The sequence below is a fragment of the Diachasma alloeum genome, unplaced genomic scaffold (genome assembly GCF_001412515.2).
Source record: "Diachasma alloeum isolate Michigan unplaced genomic scaffold, Dall2.0 Dall_scaffold_00284, whole genome shotgun sequence".
NCBI classification, from domain to species: domain Eukaryota; kingdom Metazoa; phylum Arthropoda; class Insecta; order Hymenoptera; family Braconidae; genus Diachasma; species Diachasma alloeum.
In genome coordinates this window covers 1,659,194-1,673,671 of record NW_021680423.1, presented here as the reverse complement: position 1 = coordinate 1,673,671, position 14,478 = coordinate 1,659,194, and the positions used below count along the sequence as shown (strand labels likewise).

The following is a 14,478-nucleotide window of genomic DNA, read 5'->3' as shown; positions in this document are numbered from 1 at the left end:
GGGGGGGGGATTAATGGGAGGTATTAATGGGAGGTATTAATGGGGGGATTAATGGGAGGTATGGTCAAGGGGAGATCTAGGGGATTTTTTGGGAGTATCTTTACAGAGAAGCACTCAGGGTTTTCCGAGGGGCGGGCATGTTAATGAGGGGCATGGTCAAGGGGAGATCTCGGGATTTTTTTTAGATATTTACAAAACAAAAATATTTGCAGTCCATGGGTTGATGAAGAACTTGGGTCACAATCCCGAATTACTTTTCTAATCAATCTTTCGATTGTATGTTTCAAATGTGAAATATCGTCTAAGAACCCCAGGAATCTCCTCTTAGCCATTTTCTATGAAAATACCCTAAAAACTCCTCTGAAAAATGTTCCGTGAAAATCTCGGCGATCCCCCTAGAAAAATCCCCCTAGTTATCCCCTCAAACCTACTTTGAGAAATGTTCTCCAGATTTCTCCGGAATTCCGTTCCAACCATACTTTCGAGATCTACTCTTGACCACACCCCTATTGACACCTGGAAGTAAACTCAAAGAACCCCTCGGGATGTCCTCTTCATCATACACTCCTTGGCAAATCCTAGAAAGATCCAGAGAGCTATCCCCAAAAGTGATCTTCAAAATCACCCAAGATCTGCCCTTGACGATCCCCTTCATTAATCCACTCCAGAAAGACCCTCAGAGCTCCCCTAGAAAGTCAATCCCAAAAAACTTCAGAGATCTCCCTTCGAGTATACCTTTCATCAATACCCCCTCGAAAGGCCCTGAAAGTTCCTCTTGACCATATCCCCCATTGACCCCCCCTCCCTAGAAAGATCCTGGGGGCTGCCCTAGAGCTGTCCTGGAGAGTTACCCTCAATAAAACCCTGAGATCTCCCCTTGTCCTTATCCCCATCGACCCCCCCCCTGGAAAGACCTTGAGAGCTCATGCGGAAAGATACCCTTCAAACCCCCCCCCCGAGATCTCCCCACGATCATCCCCTCCATTGACTTGCCACCCCCTGAAATGACCCGGAGAGCTGCCCTGGAGAGTGACCCCCAAAAAAACTCGATATCTCCCCTTACCATACCCACTACTGACCCCCACACCACTGACCTCCACACTGAAGTTATCCCCAAGAAACCCCCAAGATCTCTCTTTGACCATACCCTCCAATGACCCCCCCCCCCCCCCCCCCCCCCCCCCCNATTGCCGAGATCTCCCATTGACCCTCTTCAAAACACCCAATTCACGTTCAAACGCTTTTCCTCACTCTGTCAACAAAATAACCCTCCAATCAATGAATTATGGCAAATTCTAACATCAATGTTTCAATTTCTTCCCAACCCTACTTGTCGCTCACTTCAATCACCTATTTGGAGCCGACTTCTGATAATAGCCGTTTTCGTAAATGGAGTCTCTGGCCTTAGTGATCAATTATTTTTTCTATTGATTTGACACGAGTAAAAAAACCCCATGGCACTAGTCGTCAGGGTTGGCAGCATAACTGCGGCGTCTGTCGATAACCGCAGTTATTTACATGACATTGTAAAAAGCCCATAATTTACGTAATAAATGTAAAAAATGCAGAAAAACAGCCGACATTACCTTTTATCGTAAACCGTGAAGCTTCCCGAAGATTACACCTTGCGAGGGTGATAAGTGACGACTCCTGATTCACGAGGGTCCCACCTCGTAAGGGTCATACCGTCTAAGGGATGAAATTTACACGGGTCAATCTCATTATTTATTGATCTCTATTGAATTCGTCGAGTCATCATCTTTTGTCTTGACGTTAACTTGTTTCATTCAGCATTCTTAAGTGACAAAACTAATTCAATTGTCTCTGATAGCTTTTTTGAACTCTTTAGAACAAAATGATTCTTTCAGGTCCAACCGGGTTTTTCCAGGGCTCCAAATACTAAAGTGGAGAATCCAATAAAGCTTAATATTAGGTGTGTGACTTAATTTTTACAGATTTTTCAGTAAATTTATTTAATATAAAAAAATAGAGAACAACGAACTTAATCTTGGAAATATTGTCCATCGTTTTCTATGACCTTGCGCCATCTCTCAGGTAACATTCGAATGCCGTCGCGAAAGAAACTTGCAGGCTTCGAGGCGATAAAGTCATCGACGAATTTACGCACATCGTCCAGCGTGTTATTAGTACATTAGAGTACAAGGGCACAAATTTCGTTTTCAACGAATGTGAAGTTTATGCCCGAGTGGTCTGTACTATTTTATGCCACATCGTGCAAAAGTCGAGTTTGGAGCACGCTGCGCGAAACGCAGCGTGCGATAAACTCGACTTATTGCACGGCGTGCCTGTAAACATTCGTCGAAAACGAAATTTGTGTCCTTGTACTCTAATGTACTATTATCCACTAAGGCGTGCTGCATGGACCGAAACAAGTGATAGTCGGATGGGGCCAAGTCTGGTGAATATGCCGCGTGCGGGAGAACTTCCCATCCCAAGTTTACGAACCTCTTCTGAGTCGCGCGAGCAACGTGAGGTCGAGCATTGTCATGCAGCAGTATGACTTGCCTGCTTCCTTGCGCAGTAAATGGCTTTTTCCGATCAAGTTCTTCGCTCAGTTTGTTCAATTGTCGGCTGTAGCGTTCCGCAGTCACCGTCTGACCTGTTTCCAGGAGTTCATAATAAAGCACACCCTTCATGTCCCACCAGATACACAGGAGAATCTTCTTCAAGTGGATGTTCTGTTTTGGCGTCGATGTACTGGATTGTCCGGGATCTACCAACGACTTTTTACGTTTGGGATTCTCGTAAATAATATACTTTTCATCACCCGTCACAATTCTCCACAAGAAGTCCTTTTTTTGTTGCCGGGAAAGCAGTGAAAGGCACGTGTTCACACGTTGATTTAGGTTGTGTTCGGTCAACACATGTGGGACCCACATTCCAAGTTTTTTGATTTTTCCCATTTGACGCAAACGCTTAGAAATAGCTGTTGAGTGACTCCGATACTAACTCCTAACTGAGCTACAAGCTCTTGTTGTTTACGTTGAGTCTTCATCCAGTAGAGCTTGCAATTCCGCATATGTAAACTTTCGAGGCTGTCCAGGACGCGGCTGGTCACTCAGATCGAAATCACCACTTCTAAAACGTTTGTACCAATAATTACACGTTTCATAAGAAACAACGTCGGCACCAAGAACACTACACATTGATTTCCGTGCTTCAGAAGCATTTTTTACTTGTTGGAATTCGTATAAAATGCAGTGCTGTATGTGCTGTTTATCAGTTGTCATCGTAAACTCTGCTATTCCGACAGGTTCTGTAACTTACATAGACTTGTCATTCCGTGTTCTGAAACCTTTTGTCCGATCCTTTCAAAACCAGAAAAGACTGCGAATATATTTCTATTTTAAATATAATTTTAAGCTCGAAGAAAAAATCTGTCAAAATTAAGTCACACACCTTATAGATAATGAGGTTGACTTTCTCACAATGGAAATGACTTGTGACCTTGGTCTTTTGCAACGTTTGACCCTCGTGAAATTCACTCGTTATGAGGTATGGGGCTCATGTTTTTGAGTTTCTTAAAATGCCGCGAATCGTGCCACGTGATGTAATAATATATTATGTCACCAGGCGATGAAAGTATTTTCTGACGAATGTGGCTTTATAATCCGAGCCGAAAACGAGGATTTTAATCTTATGAGTAAAAAAAAGTTCTATCGCCATGTGACATACACTATTTTATATCTCTGGGCCCGAAAATTACGATTTAACCGAGGAAATTGATGTTAGAATCATAGTTTTACGGTCCTAGGCACATGAAATAATATTTTACGCCCCAAGTACTGAGAACCGCGTTCTGACCGAACAAAGTGAAGTTGAAATTCGCGGCTTATCTGTCCTCGGAACATAATATACTATTTTTTATTATATTTATGTGTCTAATAGTGCCTTTTCGTCAGTCGAAATAAAATATAGTATATTTCGTCATTAGGCCGAGAAAAAATTTTCGAAAAAAATGTTGGCGAATATGAGTAGTAGATTATGTCATCAGGCATAATGGCTTCGGCTCGGATTATAAAGCCACATTCGCCAGATAATACTTTTATCGCCGCGTGACATCCAATATTTTATGTCATTGAGCTCGCTTCGCTCGATTAGATCGCAGTTTATCGGACCCAATGACATAAAAAAATATATGCCCTAGTCGTCCAGAAATTAGGGGTTTCGGTTGCATTCAACTATTTCTTAATTTAATTATTCATTTTTTTTCTGATTTTCACTTCAAATATTTTTTTTGTATTTTGCTCACGAAAAATGTTCGTTTTATGCGAAACAAGGGATAGTAGTGTTTCATTTCGGCTATTCAATAATCACAGACAAGAAATGAATCCTTAAGGCCTGGCTCCATTATCTACCGAACGTTATCTAAATTAATTTTTTTGTTCGATATTTATCTCGAAATTTCAACTCGATGTCCCGTCACTCAAGGATTCTCGAACATTCTGAATTGCGATTGAAAAAAAACGTATTAAAAAATTAAACATTTTGAAGGATCATTTTCAATTACTATTGAAGAATGATTTCAATAAAGGAAATATGAATAATGTATAATTACCGTGGCAAATGGCGGCCTATCAGTCGCCACCATGGGAGAACAAAGATGAAATAATAAATCCTTTTGCACACCACAACAAAACTATTGTACAAAAAGAAGGCTCTGAAAAAATTTGTAATATTGTTAAGAATTTTTTGATCACACTTTTACGATGAGCTACTAATCACTTACACCAATCTCCTCAATTGAAAATTGTACTGTCCATCAACTGTCACTGTTGTCGGGAATTGAAAACAAGAAAATCGTTCTTTCTTCCTTTTTTGCACCCCCAACAAAAGTGACAGTTGATGGACAGTACAATTTTCAATTGAGGAGATTGGTGTAAGTGATTAGTAGCTCATCGTCAAAGTGTGATCAAAAAATTCTTAAAGGTATTTCAAAATTTTTCAAAGAAATTTTTCTTCTTTTCGTACAATTGTCTGATTGCGCTGAGCCAAAGGATTTATTATTTTGGTTTTTCCTCCCCCCATGGTGACGACTGACCGGCCGTCATTTGCTACGGTAATAATATATTATTCATATCTCCTCTACTTGCCTTATTCCTCAATATTAATTAAAAACCCTCTTTCAAAATGTTTAAAATTTTTCTACTTTTTTTTGCTTTCGGATGGGAGCATTGTAATCGTGATTTTTCTCGATTTCTTACTTTCGGGTGGAATTGCCTAGAAATGTCATGAAGAAATGTGAAGAAATGATCCTATTTTTTATCCTATCGTAAAAAGGAGAAAGGAAATCGATCTCGAAATATCTCGAAAATCTCGAATAATCTCGAAAATCTCAGCACGCGCGGCCGATCTCGTGTATTTAATAAATGTCTGTAGGTATGTGTGTGCACATGTGTGTTCGTCTGTCCAAAACTGTCCCTATAACTCGAGAATTATTGACGCAAAGATGCTGAAATTCTGACTGGTAATTGGTACTACTCAGACTCAAATTTCTACTAAATTTCAGCTCGATCGGTTGAGCGGTTCCTGAGATATAGCGATTCTTCGAAAATCGCTTTTTTGCCAATATCTCCTGAACCATTCGACCGATTCGAATTTTTTTTTTTAATACTCGTCATGATGATACCTATTTAATTGGATTGAAAAAAGTATTACACCCTGAACAACGTAGTTTTATTCTGGTTTTTTCATTTTTTCGCGGAAATCGAGATAGTATTTTGGAACTTGGTATGATTTTGGTAACAAAGTTTGGCATTCTGGATGAACGAAATCGGACCAGTAGTTTCGGAGATATTCAACTTTGCATATGAAACTCTTTTGCTCAATATCTCAAAAACTATTGGTCCAATTGAATTTTTTTTCAAATGTTGCGTTTTGATGTCATCTATCTAGATCCAACAAAATATGGGTACCATCGCATTGAAATTTTTCGAGATATAGTGGTTTTTATATATTTTTTGGTCGGAATTCACTTTTGCGTACTATGACATGGGTAAAAGTCAGGGAAGCCTTTTGAAACTTTGGCTTCTAGGTAGGATTGTCAAGGAACATTTCAGTAGCGAAGCGGTAAACCGGGTTAAGTCGATTTTGACTTCTAGTCAGTTTTTGATGAATATCTCGGAATCTGAGGGAGATAGCAAAATTTTTCTCATCACCTTTTTTATAAGCCTCAATTGATCCTACAAAAAAAGTCATGACAAAATTTTTTCCATCTCTTTTAGATTCCGAGATATTCGTCAAAAACTAGCCAATAGTTACAATCGACTTAGCCCGGTTTACCGCTTCGCTACTGATTTCTATATAGAGTTTTAGGTCGATATAAGTATTTAAGAGTTGTTGAGATGGAACAATTCACCGAAAATTCTTGATAAAAAAAATTAACACAGCTCACCGTTCTCACATTTCACCGTTCCTTTTCACATCAGGATAACTCAGGAAGCCATATAACATGAATATATGGTTTTTTCAAATTTATTTGATAGAAATAGGGGAAAATACATACACTGGGATCCATTCGGAAGCCTACTACCAATGAAATTGGTAGAAATGAAAAAAAGGAGAAAAAAAAATACACGGAGAGTAACAGTCATATGTAATCTGTCAAATGGCTCCTGTCGCGCTGCTTGTTTCAATCCAAATTCATAATTTTTGGGTGAGGGGCTTGTCACTTAGGAAATCACTGGACTACTCGACTGGAAATCAAGGAAGAAATCACTAGAAATCGATGAAAATCACTGGAAATGAAGTGATTTCCATTTTCGGTAGTGATTTCTAAAGATTCCTGGAAATCATCGGAAATCCATAGAAATCATCGATAAGTGTAAAATCGAAATTGATTTTGCAGTTTCACCTTTACAATTTTTGTTATGCTATCGGTGCGTTCGAAATCACCCAATCTCGAAATACGACGCTATGAAGTTTCTGACATTCTTACGTCTTGTAACGTTATGTAGAAAACTACCATTATCGACAGATACCTCACTCCTCTGGTCCCAAAATCATAATTTCCCCAGTGATTTCTTGAAAGCAAGAAATCATGATTTCTAATGCTGATTGAAAAATCACAAAAATCATTCTAGAAATCACAGAAAACAACAGGAAATCACAAGAAATCATCTGATTCTGGAAATCACTGAGTCAATCGATTGAGGAGTGACGAGCCCCTCGTTTTTGGGGGTCTCTAAGTGACGGGGCATGGAGTTGAAATTTCGAGATAAAAGTTGAACAAAAAAAGCATTCTAGATAACGTTCAGCAGATAATGGAGCCGGGCATGAAATGAAATAATCTTGTAATAAATGTTGCAACTTAGGGACAAAATATTTCTTGATAAATTTTCCACTATATGAGATATATTCATCCTTAAAAGGCACCGTCTCGTGTGAATTATCGGCCTCTTGAGCGAAATATTTCGTTGTCATCGAAAGCAGAACAATTATTCATGTTTGCAACTTTCAAATTCGAATCAAACAATTTCTTTTTTAGCAATTTTCAACTAGCGATTTTGTTGACACAAACAAGACTTTTGATAGCTTGTTTTTCTCTTACTGTAGATATAGAGCATTCTATATGAACTCGTGAGGGTTCAAAGAATGGATGGATATAGGGATTAAGAATTATGAGTAATCGTATGAGTCAGTAAATTAATTAATCCAAATTATTTCAGCAAGGATTCAAATTAAATCTTGGTGTAAGTATTATGGGCCCAATGATAATTTTCCCAAGGACCGTGATTGGGTGGAATATTACGACAGTAGAGGATATCAACGAAAATTCAATGACACTTTTCAAAGTCTTAGACCCAAAGCCAGATATTATGCTCCTAGGCCTAAACAAACCATATCCGAGAGAAACGAAATTCATAAAAGACTTCCAGAGCATCCTACAAGGTCTTGATATTAGACACGAAATTCTCTCCGTAGAGAAAGCTTGCACGACGTTCAATTTCTTAAATGCTGAGAGAAGGTACGCTGTAGCTGCACTTCTACCTCCGGATAATCTTGATGATTTGGACATGGACAGTATCAATGATATGGCATTACGAAGAACACTTTATGAAGGTTGGCAAATACCCAAAGATCCCAGGTTCGAGAACCCGAATACACTGGAGGAATTTTACTTCCCTAGTGAAGAAACAAAGAAGATGTTTGCGGAAGTAAAGAAAAGAAGAGCAAAAAGAGCAGCTAAGAAAAAGGAAAAAGATTTGGAAGATGATTTGTAAATAAATTATGTAATATAAATGATAATATTTAACATCTGGTATAACATTGGTTGCACGAACCTGAATGAAAAAATTTTTTCGAGAAAAAAAGTATCCAATCTGTTGAAATTAAATTTTCAGAACGATTCCAGAGATGAGACCCTCTTCACTTGATTTTTTCCTATAATGAAAAATTTATCCCAAAAGTTCAGTTAAAAACCAAACTTTTTTTTCGACACTTTTTCCATTCTGATGTCAACTTGTCGAGGTATTTATTTATTCCCACATTTTATTCATATACACTTATGTCCGCTACCGGTCGGACCGAAAAATCCTATTTTGAAAACTTTCAACGCAATAAAAATCAGTTACGCATATCTCTCTTCCTTATTGAGTTTAGGTTCTAAAAATTTGAGACAAAATTCCGTCTTATACCACTGATAATTGGGAAAATTTTAGAAATGATTGACATTCTGAAACCGAATGATCAGTCGATAATTGGTGAAATGTCCCATATGAGGTATTTCATGTTGAATCGGCCAATCCCTGATCCTCACCCCCTTGAAAGTTACCGCGAAATTTTTGCGTAGGGGAGGATGGGGCAGAACGGACCGCAGGACAAAACGGACCACTGACAGAAAATGGATAATTTTCGTGAGAAGGCCTCCCTCGGTTAGATCGCGGTTTATGGGCCTTCTAACGAAAAATTGCATTCATCACACGGTCCAAAAGTATTTTCTGACGAATGTGATTATAGATACAAAGCCACATTCGTCAGAAAATACTTTGTGGACCTAACCGACTGTAAGGGTTAGATGGGTGAGGTGTTGCTCGGAGTCTCGCGCGCGCAACGGAGCTGAAGGAGTCTCGCGCGCGCAACGGAGCTGAACGGTTGCATTTGATGCCGAGCCTAACCCCCAATTCCTAGTTAGCCCAATTACCGTAGATTTTCTACTTATTCTCTCGTAATTTTTGTTGATCTCCTCACCCACCATCAGCATCCCGAATAATAACTCAAACAATGGGCTGAGCGACGCTCGCCCAACGTTTCCATGGGCTAAATCCCAACCAGATATGCCCTCACCACGCAGCAAGTTGGCTAACTCCAGACACAATTCTGAGAGAAAATCTGAATCTCAGACCACTAAAACTCCTCAAAAACTCCTCAGAAGCTCTAGCATGAGGCAAATTAACATCACCAGCTCAGCTATCGACAAGAATTACAAAGATTTAATGAAAGAGTTCGGCAAACCAAAGATTAACACAACAATCGCCCCTAACCTCACCAATGCCAGAACACGCAGCCAACAAGTGCCTCCGCCCACACGGGTCCCAGAGGGCACACAACCACCCAATGAAAGTGACAATGAAAATGTAACAGATGCCAAGAATGAAGGCGAGTGGAGCCTCCCTAAAAAGCCAGTTAAAATAAGAAAAATTGATAATACAGCCAAAGACAGACAATGTATTCACTGACAGCAACAGCTTTGATGGCCTCTCCGACAGTGATGCAATGGACACAAGGGCTGATGGAAGCTCAAAAACTCCTCCAACTACAGCCGATGCTACCCAATCACAGAAAAATAAAAAAGTCAGGGCCCCTCCTATCCACGTCTCCAACATGACCATCAGAGAGGTCATAACCTTACTTGACAGCACAGATGGCATCGCCAAAGGATCATTCCAGGTCAGGCAAGACAATGAAAACACCATCACGATAACTACATCAGAGTTAGAGACCCACAACAAAGCTCGAGCCGAACTCACAGCAAAAAAACACCAGTTCTACACATACATGCCCAAAAGCCTACGATCCAAGTCAATCGTGCTAAAAGGAGTAAAAGGTGACTTTGCCGAACAAGACCTAGTGAGTGAAATCAATGGCATGAATCTCAAAACTGTCAATATCCTTAAAATTACTACGATTGTGTTCAACAAAGTGAACCCACAGCACCACTTCCTCGTGCAGATTTCCCATGACAGTTACCTCTCTGAGCTGACTAAAGTCAAGGTCTTGGCGTACCAGAGAGTAAGATGGGAGCACCTCAGAAAGAAAACAATCTTCCAATGCAAAAAATGCCAACGCTTCGGCCATGCCAGCTCAAACTGTAACCTATCCTATAGTTGAGTGAAGTGCAGTGGAGACCACGTACCAGGCCAGTGTCCAATTACTCTAAATTCAGACAAAAATGCTCTCAAGTGTGCAAACTGTGGCAAGCAGGGCCACCCTGCCACCTACAAGGGATGCCTGTACTACAAAAGTGCGGTCAATCTACTGAAGCAAAATTCGAAAGCTCGACAACAAAAAACAAACAAAAAAATTCGTGAGGTCAGCAGATTGATTGACCCATCAGTGTCCTTTGCTACAGCCACGCAACCCAGAGGCCCACAAAACGCCTCCCAAAGCGTTCCCCTCGCCCCCCAGAGCCAAGCACAAAACAATCCTCAACACAATTATGCCCCAACTCCAGAGTACTCCATGCACAACTGGCTTGAGGGCCTAAAAAAAGACATTAGCTCCATATTCACCAAGCTGACTGAAATTGCCACCGAAGTGGCCATCAACACGTCGAGAATCGAAGCCATGGCCAAAGCGGCTGAATTCTGCACCCTACTCCAATAATGGATACACAAAACCCTGCCAGCTCCCAACAGACCCATCCTGCACAGCAGGAACCCAAAGGCCTATCAGCCCTCAACATCGCCGCCATTAACGTCAACTCCTTGGTGGCACATCAACGGAGAAGTCAGCTTCTCAACTTCACGCAGGAGCATGACCTCGACGTTGTGCTCATCTCAGAAACAAAACACCCAAAAGCATAAGACAATCTTTACGAACCACGAGCTAATTCGCACTGATCGTCCAAACTCAAAATGCGGGGGAGGCACAGCAATATTGTTAAAAAAAAATATGGATTACTCAATCATCACTCACCCGAGCTCCACAAACAATCAAATAATTGAATACACAACGATAAAGTTGAGCACCAGCGACAACAAAAACTTCTTCATCATCAGCCTGGATGCTTCGCAGCGGCTAACCCTACTCCAAGAGTTCCTGACTGAGCTAGACCAATTATTCACCTCCCTAAAGTTGGATGACCCAGATAATTATTTCCTTATCGCTGGCGACTTTAACACCAGGCACACGTCGTTTGGAGACAGAGCTGACAACACCCGAGGCACCGGCTTGACGGATTGGATGACAATCAACGCGTACGAGTACGGCTGTAAGCTCATCCCACTCAATGAGCCCACATTTCTACCAGCCCAAACCGTCCTGGACCTCTGCATACTAGACTCGAGACTCAAGATCGCCAATCTCAACAACGATAGAATCCAAACTGCCATATATGACAGTGACCACAAAGCCCTTCTATTGAGTCTGGAGCTATGTAACTCTCCAAGTTGACACCAAAAAACACCTAAAACACCCAGGCTTATGTATAAGTCAACTGACTGGAATGACTTCACTACATCCTTGGAAAAGAGCTATGATATCAACGTGCCCAGCGACAGAAACCTTGACCAGGAAGAGATTGACAACTTTATTGAGTCCATCAATGAAAGCATCATCAATGAAATCAACAAGAAAGTCCCTAGGTCAAGAACCACAGGCAACACTCAGAGATATACCAATAAAAAAATCACCCAGCTTGAGAAACGCAAATCCTCGCTTCTAACGACACTCAATCGCAGACTAAAAATTGATCCTGGATCGAAAACCCCAGAGACCAAGTCCATCAAGCTGTTCCTTGCACACACTGGGGAAGAGCTTAAACTAGAATTTAGCAAATCCATTGATAAGCACTGGATAAATGTCTTCAAGATGATCAACTTCAGAGACTCTGCAAAGTTCATGCCAACTGTCAACAGAATCTTTCGACCAAAACCAAAACAAGGCCTAGCTGACATCCACATTCCTGACAGCAACATCAACATCTTCACCAGCTCGGGGAACGACTTAGCCAAAACTCCACTGGTAAACAACAACTATGTATTTACTGATCCAACCAGTAAGCTTAATGCTATTGGAGCCTTCTATGAGTCGATAAACTCTCCTCGTCATCTAAATGAAGGAACTCGACTCAGAGAAATCATTGATGCCAAAGTGGCAAGGTTTAAGCACACTTTCGAGGAAGAGCGAACGCAGAAGACAGTTATCACCACCTTCACATCTAACAACAGAGCCTCTCACCCGTCTGAAGATACCCTAGATACATCAAAAAACTACAGAACAAAACGTCCAGCGGCATTGACAACATCCCAACAAATGTCATTAAGCACCTGCCGCCGAACATGATTACCGACTTCGCTATCCTAGTCAACAACGCACTCAACTTAAATTACTTCCCCAAAGTTTGGCAAGTGGCTCAAGTAATCCCAATCCTGAAGGACAAGCCCAGCGGCGATCCCTCCAGCTATCGCCCAATCAGCTTGACCCCTAATTTCAGCAAAGTGTACGAAGTAGTGATCAACAACTTAATCACTTGCCACTGTGATAAAAACAATATCATCCCGGACAACCAATTCGGCTTTCGGCACAGACACTCCACTACACATGCCATTCATAAGTTCCTCGCTGATGTGAACAAAACACTCCACCTCAAGTACATGGTTGGAGCCACCCTGATCGACCTTAAAAAAAAGTTCGACTCGGTCTGGCTTGATGGACTGCTGTTTATCTTGATGAAAAAAGAATTCCCATGCAATTTGATCAAACTCATTTGGGACATGATTAGAAACCGCTCTTTCTGCGTGACTGACGGCTCAGACTGCTCTTCCAAACTCTTCAGGATCGTCGCGGGATTACAACAGGGAACAGTCAACTCCCCCTGCCTATTCTCGATATTCACCAGCGGTGTCCTGAACGCCTTCGGGCTCAACACCACCCCTGACACTCACTCCATCGCCTATGCTGATGACCTGATTATCTACGTCACAGGGAAAAATGTAAAAAATATCCAAGCCCCTCTCCAGACGCTTGTCAACAAAACCAACAACTGGTACGCTATGTGGAATCTCAGAATGAGCCCGCAAAAATGCGAAACCATTCTAATCCGCAGACCAGTCAACCTCATCAACAGGTGCAATCAACCAGGCATAAACACCTTCAAAATCTCCACCTTCAAACCAGACACCAGAAACACAGTTGACATCCCCACCAAACAGACAGTCAAGTACTTGGGAATTCATATAGACCACCTCGCTCGATTCTCCAAGCACATCGACACCCAGCTAAAAAAAGCCACCAATCGCTTCCACTCCCTCAGACGCCTCTTCCATAACCAGCACATCAGCCAACGTGCCCGTGTTATCTGTTACCTCCTGCTAGTCAGGCCCCTCCTCACATATGCCTGCCCAGTATGGTGGAATTCGTCTGCATCCCAGATGGAGAGACTAAGAATCCTTGAGAGATTCTGCCTGCGAGCCTCCCTCCGGATGTATCGATCAGCCCATACTGACCATAAACATATGGTCAGTAACCAGATCCTCTACAACGAAGCCAACATCCCCAGGGTGGACAACTTCATCTTACGACTCACCCGAGATTATTTTTCCCAGCTCAGAGACATAAAAAACGAGACCATCAACAAACTCAGCATTGTGGACCCAGTTGAAGCCAACTTGGCAGCCCAAAGTGGATATCTCCAGCCCCAGCATTTCACCCATCTGCATAGACTGGGCATTATTCAAGATGTGAACAATGTGCCAACCTTGTTCCATCTTCCCAAGCACCCGGCAAACAAAAAAATCCCTCTAGCCATGGGCCTCAATCCTCCAACCAAGTACTCAAGGTCTACCCCTGACCGTGATCTCCTTGATGACAGCCGACTCAACTCCAAGCTTTGGTGGCTGGATGAGCATGCTAGACATATCACCGAGCTCAAAGCTCGGTTAGATAAGCACGCTGCAGACGCAGCCGGTGGCACCCAGCCTCACCAGTAGGACACTTCCAGAGACAATTAGAAGGATGGCTACTCCTGTTAGCCTAAGCTCAACCAAGCTTTGTATATATGTACAAATTCTTACCCTAGTTTAGCCTGTAAGTCACAAAAAAATATTGTTACTGTGGTTTTTTTTTCTCCTAGTCAAGAAAATTTTTTTCCCCACACAACTCACGTCTCCGGACAGCAAAAGCCAACTCAAACACTTAGTTTACCTACACACGAACACCATTTACTCCAACAATTGCCTTTGACAAAATAAAACTAGATTGAAATCTTTGGCTTCCGGATGGATGCCGCGTTTGGAT

At 41.6% G+C, this 14,478-nt stretch overlaps 1 protein-coding gene across 1 annotated transcript in view; it reads left to right on the top strand.

Annotated features, from left to right (window-relative positions):
* Positions 1-8,289, top strand: part of LOC107038465 (NADH dehydrogenase [ubiquinone] 1 alpha subcomplex assembly factor 3) — a 10,493-nt gene extending 2,204 nt beyond the window's left edge. Inside the window, exon 3 of the mRNA XM_015257561.1 lies at positions 7,689-8,289. Coding sequence (XP_015113047.1) covers positions 7,689-8,243 — 555 coding nt within the window. The 3' untranslated portion in view covers positions 8,244-8,289. The remainder of the gene's footprint in view (positions 1-7,688) is intronic.
* The last annotated feature ends 6,189 nt before the right edge of the window (positions 8,290-14,478 follow it).